We start from the raw sequence: 14,003 nt of genomic DNA, 5'->3' as shown, positions 1-14,003 counted from the left end.
TCACACCAAGATTCCTGACAGAAGGTTTGGTGTGAGAAGCAAGCTGACCAAGAGAGTCTCTGACTTTGGGAACCAGCTTGTCTGGGGCACAGATGAGGATCTCAGTCTTATCTTCATTCAGCTGAAGAAAGCTCCCAGCCATCCAGGTTTTGATAGAGTCTAAGCAGGTGTGTAACAGCTGCAGCTTAGACATCTCATGGGGCTTGAAGGAGATGTACAGTTGGATGTCATTTGCATAAAGATGGTAGGAGATTCCTTTGAAGGAGCTCAGGATGTGCTGAAGAGGAAGCAGATAGAGGAGGAAGAGCAGAGACCCCAGCACAGAACCTTGTAGGACACCATGGGTAAAGGAGGTGGTGGAGGACCTAAACTTGGAGACGGCCACAGAAAAGGAGCGCTCAGAGAGATAAGAGGAGGACCACTCCAGAGCAAATCCTGATAGGCCTACCCAGTCTCTGAGCCTCTCCAGTAGCAGGTGATGGTCAACAGTGTCAAAGGCTGCAGTCATGTCCAGCAGGACCAGAACAGAACAGTCCCCTGCATCACTGTGAGTCAGAAGGTCGTTAGAGACCCTAAGAAGAGCTGTTTCAGTAGAATGAGCTCTACGAATACCTGACTGGCAGCTATCATAGATGTTATGTTCATCAAGAGCAGCTGTGAGTTGTTTAGCCACAAACTTTTCCAAGATCTTGGAGATGAACTGAAGTTTAGAGATGGGTCTGTAGCTGCTATGGAGAGAGGGGTCGAGACTCGGTTTTTTAAGAAGCGGGTGGATTACAGGATTAAAGTAAGCAGGGACCTGACCAGAAACCAGAGAAGCATTAATTATAGAGAGCATGCTGGGGGTGATGGACTGAAAAGCACTTTTAAACAAAGATGAGGGTAAGATGTCGAGGGGGCATGCAGAGGTCTTCATAGAGTTAACAAGTTTGGTTAACTCAGGCAAAGAAACAGGAGCAAAGCTATGTAGGATGATGGGCCTGGTTGGAGTAGGGAGAGGCAGCGATAAGGCTGAAGGAGAGATGCTAGATCTAACCTTATTGACTTTGTCCACAAAGAAAGTTCTCACAGTCTGTAACAGAGTGGATGGAGGCTGTAGGAGAGGCAGGAGAGACAATGCTGCTGATGGTGTTAAACAGCACCTTGGAGTTCCCTTTGCTCTGGAACACCAGGTTGGAGAAACAGGAAACCCTAGCGTCTCTGACTGCAGAGTTAAAGGATGACAGAAGATCCTTTAGGTGCAGCAGATGGACGTGGAGATGGGTTTTCTTCCACAAGCGCTCAATTTTTCTGCATTGGCGCTTCAGGCTGCGAAGGCTGTCATTAAACCAGGGAGTAGGGTTCACTGCAGGAACTGATCTGGTTCAGACAGGACAGATGTTGTCCAGAATGGAGAGGCAGTGCTCGTTAAACTGAGATGTTAAGGAATCTGGGTTGTTATCAGAAGAACAGGGTGGATCAAAAGCTGCAGAAAAATTGCTAGCTGTGCTCTCATTAAGAAAATGAGAACTAACCATACGGTGAGCAGGAGGTGGGGACGCAGAAACTGACAAGTTAAAGAAAATGCAATGGTGATCTGAAATATAAACGTCCTCAAGACAAACACTGTCAGCATTTAGACTCAGGGTAAAAACAAGGTCTAGAGTGTGCTCCCTGGTGTGTGTGGGGCCAGAAACATGCTGGGTAAAGCTGAAAGAGTCCATGAGGCTGGAGAAATTCATGGCAAAGAGATCGGAGGGATCATCAACGTGGATGTTAAAGTCACCAAAAATCACCAGTCTGGACAGCTTCACAGTGGAGGATACAGGTGCTGGCCAGTAAATTAGAATATCATCAAAAGGTTGAAAATATTTCAGTAATTCCATTCAAAACGTGAAACTTGTACATTATATTCATGCAATGCACACAGACCAATGTATTTCCGATGTTTATTACGTTTAATTTTGATATTTATAGGTGACAACCAATGAAAACATCAAATCTGGTATCTCAGAAAATTAGAATATTCTAAAGGCCAATGAAAAAATGTTTGTTTCTCTAATGTTGGCCAACTGAAAAGAATGAACATGAAAAGAATGTGCATGTATAGCACTCAATACTTAGTCGGGGCTCCTTTTGCCTCAATAACTGCAGTAATGCGGCGTGGCATGGACTCGATCAGTCTGTGGCACTGCTCAGGTGTTATGAGAGCCCAGGTTGCTCTGATAGTCGTCTTCAGCTCCTCTGCATTGTTGGGTCTAGCGTATTGCATCCTCCGCTTCACAATACCCCATAGATTTTCTATGGGGTTAAGGTCAGGCGAGTTTGCTGGCCAATCAAGGACAGGGATACCATGGTCCTTGAACCAGGTGCTGGTGGTTTTGGTACTGTGTGCAGGTGCCAAGTCCTGTTGAAAGGTGAAGTCTGCATCCCCATAAAGTTGGTCAGCAGCAGGAAGCATGAAGTGCTCTAAAACTTCCTGGTAGACGGCTGCATTGACCCTGGACCTCAGGAAACAGAGTGGGCCAACACCGGCAGATGACATGGCACCCCACACCATCACTGACGGTGGAAACTTTACACTGGACCTCATGCAACGTGGATTCTGTGCTTCTCCGCTCTTCCTCCAGACTCTGGGTCCTTGATTTCCAAAGGAAATGCAGAACTTGCTTTCATCAGAAAACATAACTTTGGACCACTCAGCATCAGTCCAGTCCTTTTTGTCCTTGGCCCAGGCGAGACGCTTCTTGCGCTGTTTCTTGTTCAAGAGTGGCTTGACACACGGAATGCGACACCTGAATCCCATGTCTTTCATGAGTCTCCTCGTGGTGGTTCTTGAAGCGCTGACTCCAGCTGCAGTCCACTCTTTGTGGATCTCCCCCACATTTTTGAATGGGTTTGTCGTCACAATTCTCTGCAGGGTGCGGTTATCCCTAGAGCTTGTACACTTTTTTCTACCACATTTTTTCCGTCCCTTCGCCTGTCTGTTAATGTGCTTGGACACAGAGCTCTGCGAACAGCCAGCTTCTTTAGCAATCACCTTTTGTGTCTTGCCCTCCTTGTGCAAGGTGTCAATGATTGTCTTTTGGACAGCTGTTAAGTCAGAAGTCTTCCCCATGATTGTGGTGCCTTCAAAACAAGACTGAGGGACCTTTTAAAGGCCTTTGCAGGTGTTTTGAGTAAATCAGCTGATTAGAGTGGCAGCAGGTGTCTTCTATATTCAGCCTTTTCAGAATATTCTAATTTTTTGAGATACCAAATTTGGAGTTTTCATTAGTTGTCACTTATGAATATCAAATTTAAATGTAATGAACATTGGAAATACATTGGTCTGTGTGCATTGCATGAATATAATGTACAAGTTTCACGTTTTGAATGGAATTACTGAAATATTTTCAACCTTTTGATGATATTCTAATTTACTGGCCAGCACCTGTAGAAAGTCACTAAACTCCTGAGGGAAAGAACTGTTTGGACCAGGTGGACGATAGACCACAGCACAGTAGAACGGGTCCTTACGCCCGACTTTAATCAGCTGCAGTTCAAAGGAAGCAAAGTGACCAGAGGTTGTAGAGTTACATGTAAGATGGTCTCTGAAAACAACAGCTAGGCCTCCACCATGACCAGAACCCCGAGGCTGGCTAAGAAAAGAATATCCACTCGGGCAAAGTTCAATCAGACCAGAATAATCAGATGTTTGCTGCCAAACTTCAGTCAGAAACAGAAAATCCAGGTTCCAGACAGAATTAGATCATTGAGCAGGAAGGACTTATTGTTAACAGAGCGGGAATTTAATAGAGCCATGCTGAGTGAGGTGGAGGAATCAGAAACTACAGAAACAGCTGGAGTTAGTGGACGTAAATTAGCAGGGTTAGATCCACGGTGTTTATAAAAACCACTTATGGAGGGAACAAGAGGAGAAACCACTGAGGAATGAGGATAAACCGACCTTAAAAAACTTGCACGGATGAACCGCGTCCCAACGCAGCCTGGAGGGAATGCGGAAGTGGCGCTCAGGTCACCAAACAAAGGAGAAGAAGCTAGAATATATGGAACGCCAAAAATACACAAACAAAACACCCCACTTAGACCAATAGTTGACAGCATAGATACACAAACATACAACATGGCAAGAGATATCAGCAAAATCATCAGCCCGTTATTAGGAAACACAGATGAACACTGCAAAAATAGCATAGAACTGGAAAAAGAACTAAAGGAGATTACAATAGAAGACAACAACATACTTATCTCACATGACGACACATCCCTGTTCACAAAAACACCAACCCAAAAAACCATAGACATAGTAGTTAACAGAACCAGACAGGACAAAACTTTACACAAAAGAACAAACCTCACAGCAGATGACATAGCACAACTGATAGGACTGGTAGCTAACTCCACTTACTTCACATACAATGACACAATATACAAACAACTGGAGCTCTTCGCCATGGGTAACCCGCTATCAGCCACCCTGTGCGAGTTTTTCATGGAAGACCTAGAACAAAATGCCATAGCCACTGCCCCCCAAACTGCAAAATAAAACTGACAACAGGACAAACAGAAACACTAACACAACACTTGAATAACATTGACGAAACATGCAACATAAAGTTCACATATGAGTCAGAAACAGAAGGCGGTATAGCATTTATGGATATGAAAATCACCAGGCAGACCGACGGGACCCTAAACATAAACACATATAGGAAACCAACACACACAGACCAATATCTATTATGGACATCAGAACACCCCACCATACACAAAATGTCAGTAATCAGAACATTATATCACCGAGCAAACATGATAACAGAAGAAAGAGACCGTGAACAAGAGGACAAACACATACAACACGCTTTAAAGACCTGCGGATAACCGACATGGGCAATAAACAAAGGAAAACAACAAACAACAACAGAAAGAAAAGAACAACCTAAGCAAAGAACCAAAACCAGTGATAACCCTTCCATACATCAAAGGCATAACAGAAAAAATAAGAGCAACAATGAAAAAACACAACATAAACACACCAACAAAACCATACACAACAGTTACTGCTGCTAACCACTTAAACATTCTCCCTCTCCTGATAATAACTGTTTGCTTTCCTTGACTTTTGATGTGCTAATACTAGTTTATCCGTTTAATTATAGATCCACTAGGATAAATACAATAAAGTTTATCTTTCACCAAATAGAATATTTACTAAGACATCACAATATAACTATGGACACATTACTTGTCTTTGTGCGTGTGCGTGCGTGTGTGTGTGCGTGCGTGCGTGCGTGCGTGCGTGCGTGCGTGTGTGTGTGTGTGTGTGTGTATGTGTGTGTGTGTGTGTGTGTGCCCTGTCTTCTCGATCCCCAGTCATACTATACCCCAGTGAGTCGTGGAGGATGGCTGCTTATACTGAGCCAGGATTCTCTGGAGGTTTCTTCCTGTTAAAAGGGAGTTTTCCTCTCACTGTCGCTTCATGCTTGCTTAGTATGAGGATTGCTGTAAAGTCGCTGACACTAGTCAGTGACTTGATGCAATTTGCTGGGTTCCTTATATAGGAAACATTATTTCTGATTGGCTTAATGAACTGACCTGAATTGGAATGTTTATTACGTGAAGTGCCTTGAGACGACTCTTGTCGTGATTTGGCGCTATTTAAATAAACTTGACTTGACTTGACTTGACTTGACTTAGAAACAGACTAGTACACCCAAAAGACAAAATATCAGCTGGACTTTAATGTTGAGTCATTTACAAAATACCATGCAAACTCTGCAATAAAACATACATAGGAGAAACCGGACGCCAACTCAACACGCAAACAATAGAACATAGAAAAGAGTGAGAGAAAGAAACAAGTCAAAAACACACAAGAGCAACAAAACAAGAAGCAGAAAGCACAATAAAGAGGTCAGCCGTAACAGATCACTGCACAAGAGAAAACCATATAATGGACTGGGACAACACAAGGATCATAAACACCAAACAACAGAAATACAAAAAATGGATAAAAGAAGCAATCGAGATAAGGAAACGTGGATGTGGGACCATGAACAGGGACGATGGAGTTTACACATTGGACCGCACATGGGACTGCATTGTTGGAGAGGGGAGAGCGGGCAGCAGAGGGCGACAACGTCCTCTACTGCCCGTGGATAAACGGAGAAGGAAGTGACGACACCATCAGCCTCAGCCTGCGGAAGTTTGCAGCCGCAAACGAAACGTAGCGGGAAAACAGGTAACAAAACTGTTCTGTGTTTTAAAAAAGAACTACAGCATGGATGCACCTTTTATACATGTATCAAGAACATAAGTGAAGACAGCCACACCTGCGTCCGCAGGAAATCAAAGATCCGACCCGTAGCACCACCCACCCTTCGCGAGCGGCGAGCAGAAGCGTCTCCACCATCTCCATTTGTCTCAAAGCTGCAGCATTAGCACGAGAGAAGGACATTGCGGACTTCATAGGAGGCCCTTCCTGGTGTTTTCGCTTAATGCGGAGGCGAGCGCTTTCTATCCGCACCAGAACTATCATCTCGCAGCAGCTACCTGCCGACTACGCTGAGAAGCTAGAGTTGTTCCGCTCCTATTGCACTAAGAAGATAGCAGACAAAAACATCCATCCCCAGCACATCACCAGCATGGATGAGGTCCCGCTTACCTTCAACATCCCGGTGAACCGCACCGTAGAGAAAATGGGACCAGCACGGTGTCTGTGCGGACGACCGACCACGAGAAGTCCTGCTTCACCGTCGTGCACGCCTGCCAGGCCGATGGCCAGAAGCTGTCGCCAATGGTCATCTTCAAGCGGAAAACTTTACCCAAAGAAAAGTTTCCCGCCGGCGTGATCATCAAGACGAACCCGAAGGGCTGGATGGATGAAGACATGATGGCGGCGTGGCTGCGGGAGGTATACACCAAAGACAGGACGGCTTCTTCCACATTTCTCTGGCCATGCTGATCTGCGACTCCATGCGGGCCCATCTCACCGATGCCATTAAAATCCAGGTGAAGAGGATGAACACGGAGCTCACCATCATTCCGGGTGGATTAACCAAAGAACTCCAGCTGCTGGACATTGGGGTTGATTGGCTGTGTGCCCTATAATCAGGTGAGCCTTATGGTGCGGAAAATACGGTAAGCCATTGCTGTTTATGTGTCTTATTTGTGATTCAGTGCCAATTGATTTTTTTTCTGCCAATCACACTAAATATGTTGACCTTTCAGAGGAACCTCAAAAACAGTAACACTGCCCCCTGAGGATTAAAGGGTCTGGACTGTTGCACGTCATTTCCTGTGAAATCTCCATAGCCGAGGTAAACATAACAGAAAATAAGCCACAGGAAGACTTTTGTTCCTGTTATGCATCTGAAATGCTCCTGGTTGGACAGGAGCTCATGGGTAAAACACCTCTATTACATTGCACACCACCCATGCATCTGTTCAAACAACCTGTCCTTTAAAGCTAAATGGCAGCTATAGCACGAAGAAGGCATTGCATCATATTGTTTTTGAGCAGCAAATGCTAATTCAAATAAAAGTAATAATGTCCTTCTGGAGACTCTAATGTGAGTCTACCTGACAAATTTCTGGGTTGTGGCTGTCATGGAAAATTGTGAGCAAGTGATAGGTTCAGATCATGGTTATTTGAACGGAGGCATCATGCTGTTAGGCGTTTCTTCTAGAAGTGATTGCGCAATTGTGCTAGTGCATTAAGCTAGCAACAGACTCATGCAGATAGTTAACAGCTTGTTTTGTCATGTTCGGTAACACAGCGGAAAGGCAATCACTTTAATCCAGAACAGGAGCCTTGATGTCTGCTGTTCTTCACAGTCCACCAGAACTAATGGAGGGGCTGGAGATAATGGAAACTTCCTCGTGTTACTCAGTGCCAGCATCTGCAGTCCAAAGCACCATTGGCACCAGCCTCTAAAACCAAAAACCTAAAGTCTTCATTGCACCACGAATGCCACAATTCACAGCAAACAGTCAGTGACCAGAGAATGCAGCCCACGGGGGCCTCAGTTTGGATGTGTGATGAGCAACATGCAAGAGCTGCGTCCAATAAGCATCGATGGTTTTGGGAGAGAAAAGGCTTCTCAAAAAAGCAGGCCTTTCATGTGGTTGTCAGTTTAAGTGCTCTAATGCTCATGGAGACACTGAGGCCTGTTGTGGGGGAATGAAACAATACATTTAACCACATGAAGCGCAGTGCTCAGGATTACTGTAGCACATATTTTTTCCTCCCTATCTCCTGTTGACTTACAGTCTTTTCTGTCTGCTGTTTTATTCTGTTTCATTTCTTTACACACACACACACACACACACACACACACACGCACACGCACACGCGCACATGCACACGCACACGCGCACACGCACACGCACGCACGCACTCTAGTCTAGCATTCGTTATGAGGACCGTCATTGACTTCCATTGATTTTAGTGACTGGATTGTGCTTAACCCTAACTCTAACCATAACCAGTGTACTGCCAACCCTAACCTTAAATAAAACTTCATTGACACCAAACCTCTAAAACTAACCAGTAGAGCACTGTGACACTGTCCCAAAGTGAGGTCCAGCAAAATGTCCTCACTATGGTACTAATGTCCTCGGTTTACAGGTAAAACACTTGTTTTGGTCCTCATTTTGATGCATAGACCAGTACACACACACACACACACACACACACACACACACACACACACACACACACACACACACACACACACACACACAGGGAATTTAACCTAAATCTACTTCTACACACACACAGCAGATGATGCATTTCAAAATAAGTTCTATCCAAACATTGCGTTCCACGACGGTGCAATGTAATCATTAACAGCTTCTGTGGAGATTTACGACTTTATTCAAAGCAGAAGAGTAGTTTTCTCAGATGCCTTTCTGAGAATTTGATAATCACACATCTGTTTCTGCAAGTGTACGAAATCATATTCCTTCTGCTCTGTAAAGGCAGACGATGTGTTCAATGACAGGCAATTCCTTCATCCATCACTGAGAGGAGGAGAAGAAATGTGCCTCCCACTATGCCACCCTGCCTGCATCTCGGCTCACAAGCAAAATAAAAACACTTGTTGACAGACCCAACAATGTGTCAGCCCCGGGCTGAGTGCACCCTCATCTCCCCATGTCCGAGTCTCCGTTTAGTTCTCCCCACAGGCGTGCAACAGCCATGGGTCACAACCAGACTAAATGCCTGGGAATGGCATTTCCCCAAACACACATTGTTGTTACACACCACTGGAGATGCTGCTCCTATTTGAAGCATTTTTTTGGTTGCAGCCACAGAACAAGTAATTATGATGAACTGCTTGTCAACTGCAACTGCTCACGGCCATACAGCAGCACAAAGAGATGATGTTTGTCTCTCTCGTCCTGCACATTCAGACAACTTGCTGTGGAAAGTAGTGATCTTATGGATGGCTGTGGATAAGTGAATAGGATTGTACTTTGCTTGTCCACAGGACTGTGAAAACCAATGCCAAATATTTGGTGAGACAGAAACAGGCCTTCGTCTGTCTCACACAGCCACTCAGAGGACAGCTCAGCTCAGCACAGACCCAGAAGAACCCCCTTAAAAATGATAACAGCTCCACAAAGCCACCACACCACTTAGCCCTTAACGGGCTGTGTCAGATGCATTTATGTCAGAGTTCAGACTTTCCTTATAGATTTTCTTTTTTCCCTTGAAAACTTTTTCCTCTTTAGTTTAGTGACTGTCATCACAAATTACTGTAACATAGAAATCTTTACTATAAATATGAAAAAATGGTATTTAATAGATGCCGTAGTCTAAACCTACTCACCCACATACACTCCGTTCTCCACTCTCTTGAGGATGTCGAATGCATTCTCAACGTTGCCTTCCAGGATTTCAAACTTGACATCGTAGCCGCCTAAGTGATAGGATCCGTACACCGGCACAGTCGTTCTCAGGAAAACAATTTCTGTTGAAAGATAACAATTAGTCCAAAAAAAGGAAGCATCTAAACCACAGGTGTTGAACTCCGGTCCTCAAGGGTCGCTATCCCACAGGTTTGAGTTTTCCCTGTTTCAACACACCTGATTTCAATCAGCAGGTGAGTAACAGGTTTCTGAAGAGCTTGATGAGCCGCTGCACAGATAAATAAACCGTGTTGGAACAGGAAAATAACAAAAAGTTGCAGGATGCTTGTCTAAACTCTCATAACACCTCCTCCTCCAAACTTGCTCCAGACAAAAATATGGAAGGGGCTGTATTTATTGTATGCTGGGGGGGGTCATGGCAAGGTTGACGTTCTTTAGGTACTTTTGTTCTGTTAAAGGGCCGTGAGTTCTTTACACCCATCTAAAGACCACGAAAAATGACAAGAGCTCAGCTCCCTGTGATGGTGAGCATGAGTGTCTAGGACAAGCCCTGGATGCCGGCACGTTGGCCAATAGATGTTGGTCAGCCGTCACTGCCTGCAAATGATCACTGTGGTTACTTATACTCAACCAACATGGCACTAGCACTCTGCTTAAGGCCATCCAAGACGTTTTGTTATTTACTTTTTAAAGGAAACCAGATTTGGATTCCCTGAAGTTAAGGGACAAGGACAAATGCACAGGGATTTTGGTTTTTGTGTAACTTGGGAAAATGAATAATTTTGAATATTATGTTTATTGTTGAAATGCAGTTAAATTAAAGTCCTATAAATGAATCTCATTGGATACAGTAATTGGCCACTTTATGTGGAGTAATTGCAGATTTGACATAATTCATATTCTAAAAAAATACAAAAATGTTTATTTTATTTTATTTTATTTTAGAAAAATGGAGCATTTTCATGTAACAAAAGATTCGCTGTTAGTTTATTATTCTTGATTATTTGCCTCACGACATCTGGATTAATAGTTTGATCTTTTCTAAAGAGTTTTGTGGAAAGTTTGTGAACAGGGCTGAAATGTTAACCAAGCAGGCCTGAGACCAAAATTGTATTAACTGCCATTTAAAAACAACTCCATCCATCCGTCCATCTTTGTCTTCCACTGATGCAAGACTTAGTTGCAAAGGTGACAGGTCCAGAATGGTCAAACATCCCTCCCCCTACAGTGGATATCAAACGTCTACACACCCCTGGTAAAAAGTTAGGTTCCTGTGCTGTACAAAAATGAGACAACGATGAATCATGTCAGAGCTTCTACCACCTTTATTGTGACCTATGAACTGTACCACTTAATTGAAAGACAAACTGAAATATTTTTAGGAAGGATGAAAACCAACAAAATAAAATAATGTGGTTGCACTGTTGCACAACCTCTTCTAATTGGAGATGTAGCTGTGTTCAGAATTACGCAATCACATTCAAAATCATGTTAAATAGGAGTCAGCGTGCACTTGCCATAATTTAAAGTGCATCTGATTAACCCCAAATAAAGTTCAGCTGCTCTAGTTTGTCTTTCTTGACATGTTGTTAGTTGCATTCCACAGCAAAAACCATGGTCCACAGAGAGCTTCCAAAGCATCAGAGGGATCTCATTGTTAATCAGGAGAAGGGTACACAAGAATTTCCATTAGATATACCATGGAACACAGTGAAGACATTCATCAAGTGGAGAAAGTATGGCACACCAGTGGCATTACCAAGAACTGGACGTTGCTCCAAAATCGATAAAAAGACGTGAAAAAAAATGGTCAGGGAGGCTACCAAGAGGCCTACAGCAATATTAAAAGTTCTGCAGGAATATCTGGCAAGTACTGGTTGAGTGGTACACGTGACAACAATCACCTGTATTCTTTATATGTCTGGGCTATGGGGCAGAATGGCAACATGAAAGCCTTTTCTCACAAAGAAAAACACCCAAGCCAGGCTACATTTTGCAAAACCACATCCAAAGTCTCCTAGAAGCATGTGGGTATATGTCACGGTGTAGGAGGTGGAGACGGCGGACCATGTGTGGCAGAGCTGACCAGGAGGTAAAAAATGCAGGCTTCAGTAAAAGTAAAAATGGTTAAATGGCAGGATGGGATGAACAGAAACACCAGCAGACAACAACAATGAACTGACAAAGGACAGGGGCAAAACATGTGGTTTAAATACAGAGGGCTAATTAGGGAAACATGGACAGGTAAACGAGGGACAGGTGAGAACTATAAGGGTAATCATGGCATGAGAGGAACACAGTCAGGCGGGCAGGGGCAGATCGTGACAGTACCCCCCCCCCCCCCCCCCCCCCCCCTCAAGGGCGGATACCAGACGCCCATAAGGCCACACGACACAGGAGACGGGGACTCGAAGACTGGACAGGGACTGGATGGGGACTCGAAGACTGGACAGGGACTGGATGGGGATTCGAAGACTGGACAGGGACTGGATGGGAACTCGAAGACTGGACTTGGCTGGAACAGGGACTGGACTTGGCTGGAACAGGGACTGGACTTGGCTGGAACAGGGACTTGGCTGGAACAGGGACTTGGCTGGAACAGGGACTTGACTGGAACAGGGACTTGACTGGAACAGGGACTTGACTGGAACAGGGACTTGACTTGACTGGAACAGGGACTTGACTGGAACAGGGACTTGACTGGAACAGGGACTTGACTTGACTGGAACAGGGACTTGACTGGAACAGGGACTTGACTTGACTGGAACAGGGACTTGACTGGAACAGGGACTTGACTTGACTGGAACAGGGACTTGACTTGACTGGAACATGACTGGACTTGAGCAGGCGTGGGACCCAGGCAGAGAACTGCTGGAGCAGGCGTGGGACCCATGCAGAGAACTGCTGGAGCAGGTGTGGGACCCAGGCAGAGAACTGCTGGAGCAGGCGTGGGACCCAGCACGGACTGCAGCAGTACGAGACCTGCAGGCAACCCCCACAGCGTGGACCAGGAAGTGGATGAACGGCAGGAGCGACGCCAGAAAACCAGGATCGGCGGCAGGCACTCGACAGCCGGTCAGAGCAGGTGCACGGCACGATTCGCTGGATCTCCGGCAGAGGCTTGGGTGCAGGGAAGCAGGAGAAGAGCGGGGAGACCAGCCCTACCACCCCGGAGAACGATGGCGTGCGTAGGGGGTCTAATTCCTTCAAAGCTCCAGGATCCGCGGCTTCCATGTCACAAACGGGACGGGGGCAGAAAGCAGGAGAGGAGAAGGGCTCGACCACCGCAGGAAATGAACCGGATGCGCCGAAACCCACCCAGAGGCTTGACCACCCCGGAGAACAGGTAGGATGCGCCAACACCCTGGGCCAGAATCTCCTTCTGCTAAAGGACAAAAAATAAAAATAAATCCTCCAGGGAGATGTAGAAATACTCACCACGGGTCCAGGTTTGGTCAGTTCATTCTGTCACGGTGTAGGAGGTGGAGACGGCGGACCATGTGTGGCAGAGCTGACCAGGAGGTAAAAAATGCAGGCTTCAGTAAAAGTAAAAATGGTTTAATGGCAGGATGGGATGAACAGAAACACCAGCAGACAACAACAATGAACTGACAAAGGACAGGGGCAAAACAGGTGGTTTAAATACAGAGGGCTAATTAGGGAAACATGGACAGGTAAACGAGGGACAGGTGAGAACAATAAGGGTAATCATGGCAGGAGAAGAACACAGTCAGGCGGGCAGGGGCAGATCGTGTCAGTATAGTGTAATGGTCTAATGAAACCAAGATGGAACTTTGTGGTTGTAATTCCAAAAAATATATTTGGCACAAAAACAATACTGCCCATGACCAAAAGAACACCATGCCCACAGTGAAGCATAGTGATGGCAGCATCATGCTTTGGGGCTGTTTTTCTTCAACTGGAACTACCAGTAAATTCTGGCACAAAACCTTCAGGCTCCTGCTAGAAAGCTGAACACGAGGAGGAACTTTATCTTTCAACATGACAACGACCCAAAACATACATCCAAATTAACAAAGGAATGGTTTTAAAGGAAGATTAAAGTTTTGGAATGGCCCAACCAGAGCCCAGACAGACCAAAGTCAAAATTTGCCATGCTAATAGACTCATATCCTAAAATATTG

The 14,003-nt window shown here is 45.1% G+C and overlaps 1 protein-coding gene across 1 annotated transcript in view; it reads right to left on the bottom strand.

The window, feature by feature from the left end:
- Positions 1-14,003, bottom strand: part of fbln1 (fibulin 1) — an 80,627-nt gene that overhangs the window by 24,576 nt on the left and 42,048 nt on the right. The window contains exon 16 of the mRNA XM_054732868.2: positions 9,819-9,959. Within this exon, the coding sequence (XP_054588843.1) occupies positions 9,819-9,959 (141 nt within the window). The remainder of the gene's footprint in view (positions 1-9,818; positions 9,960-14,003) is intronic.

The sequence above is a fragment of the Nothobranchius furzeri genome, chromosome 4 (genome assembly GCF_043380555.1).
Source record: "Nothobranchius furzeri strain GRZ-AD chromosome 4, NfurGRZ-RIMD1, whole genome shotgun sequence".
NCBI classification, from domain to species: domain Eukaryota; kingdom Metazoa; phylum Chordata; class Actinopteri; order Cyprinodontiformes; family Nothobranchiidae; genus Nothobranchius; species Nothobranchius furzeri.
Note: the sequence above shows the minus strand (reverse complement) of the source record. Positions and strands in the feature narration are given on the sequence as shown.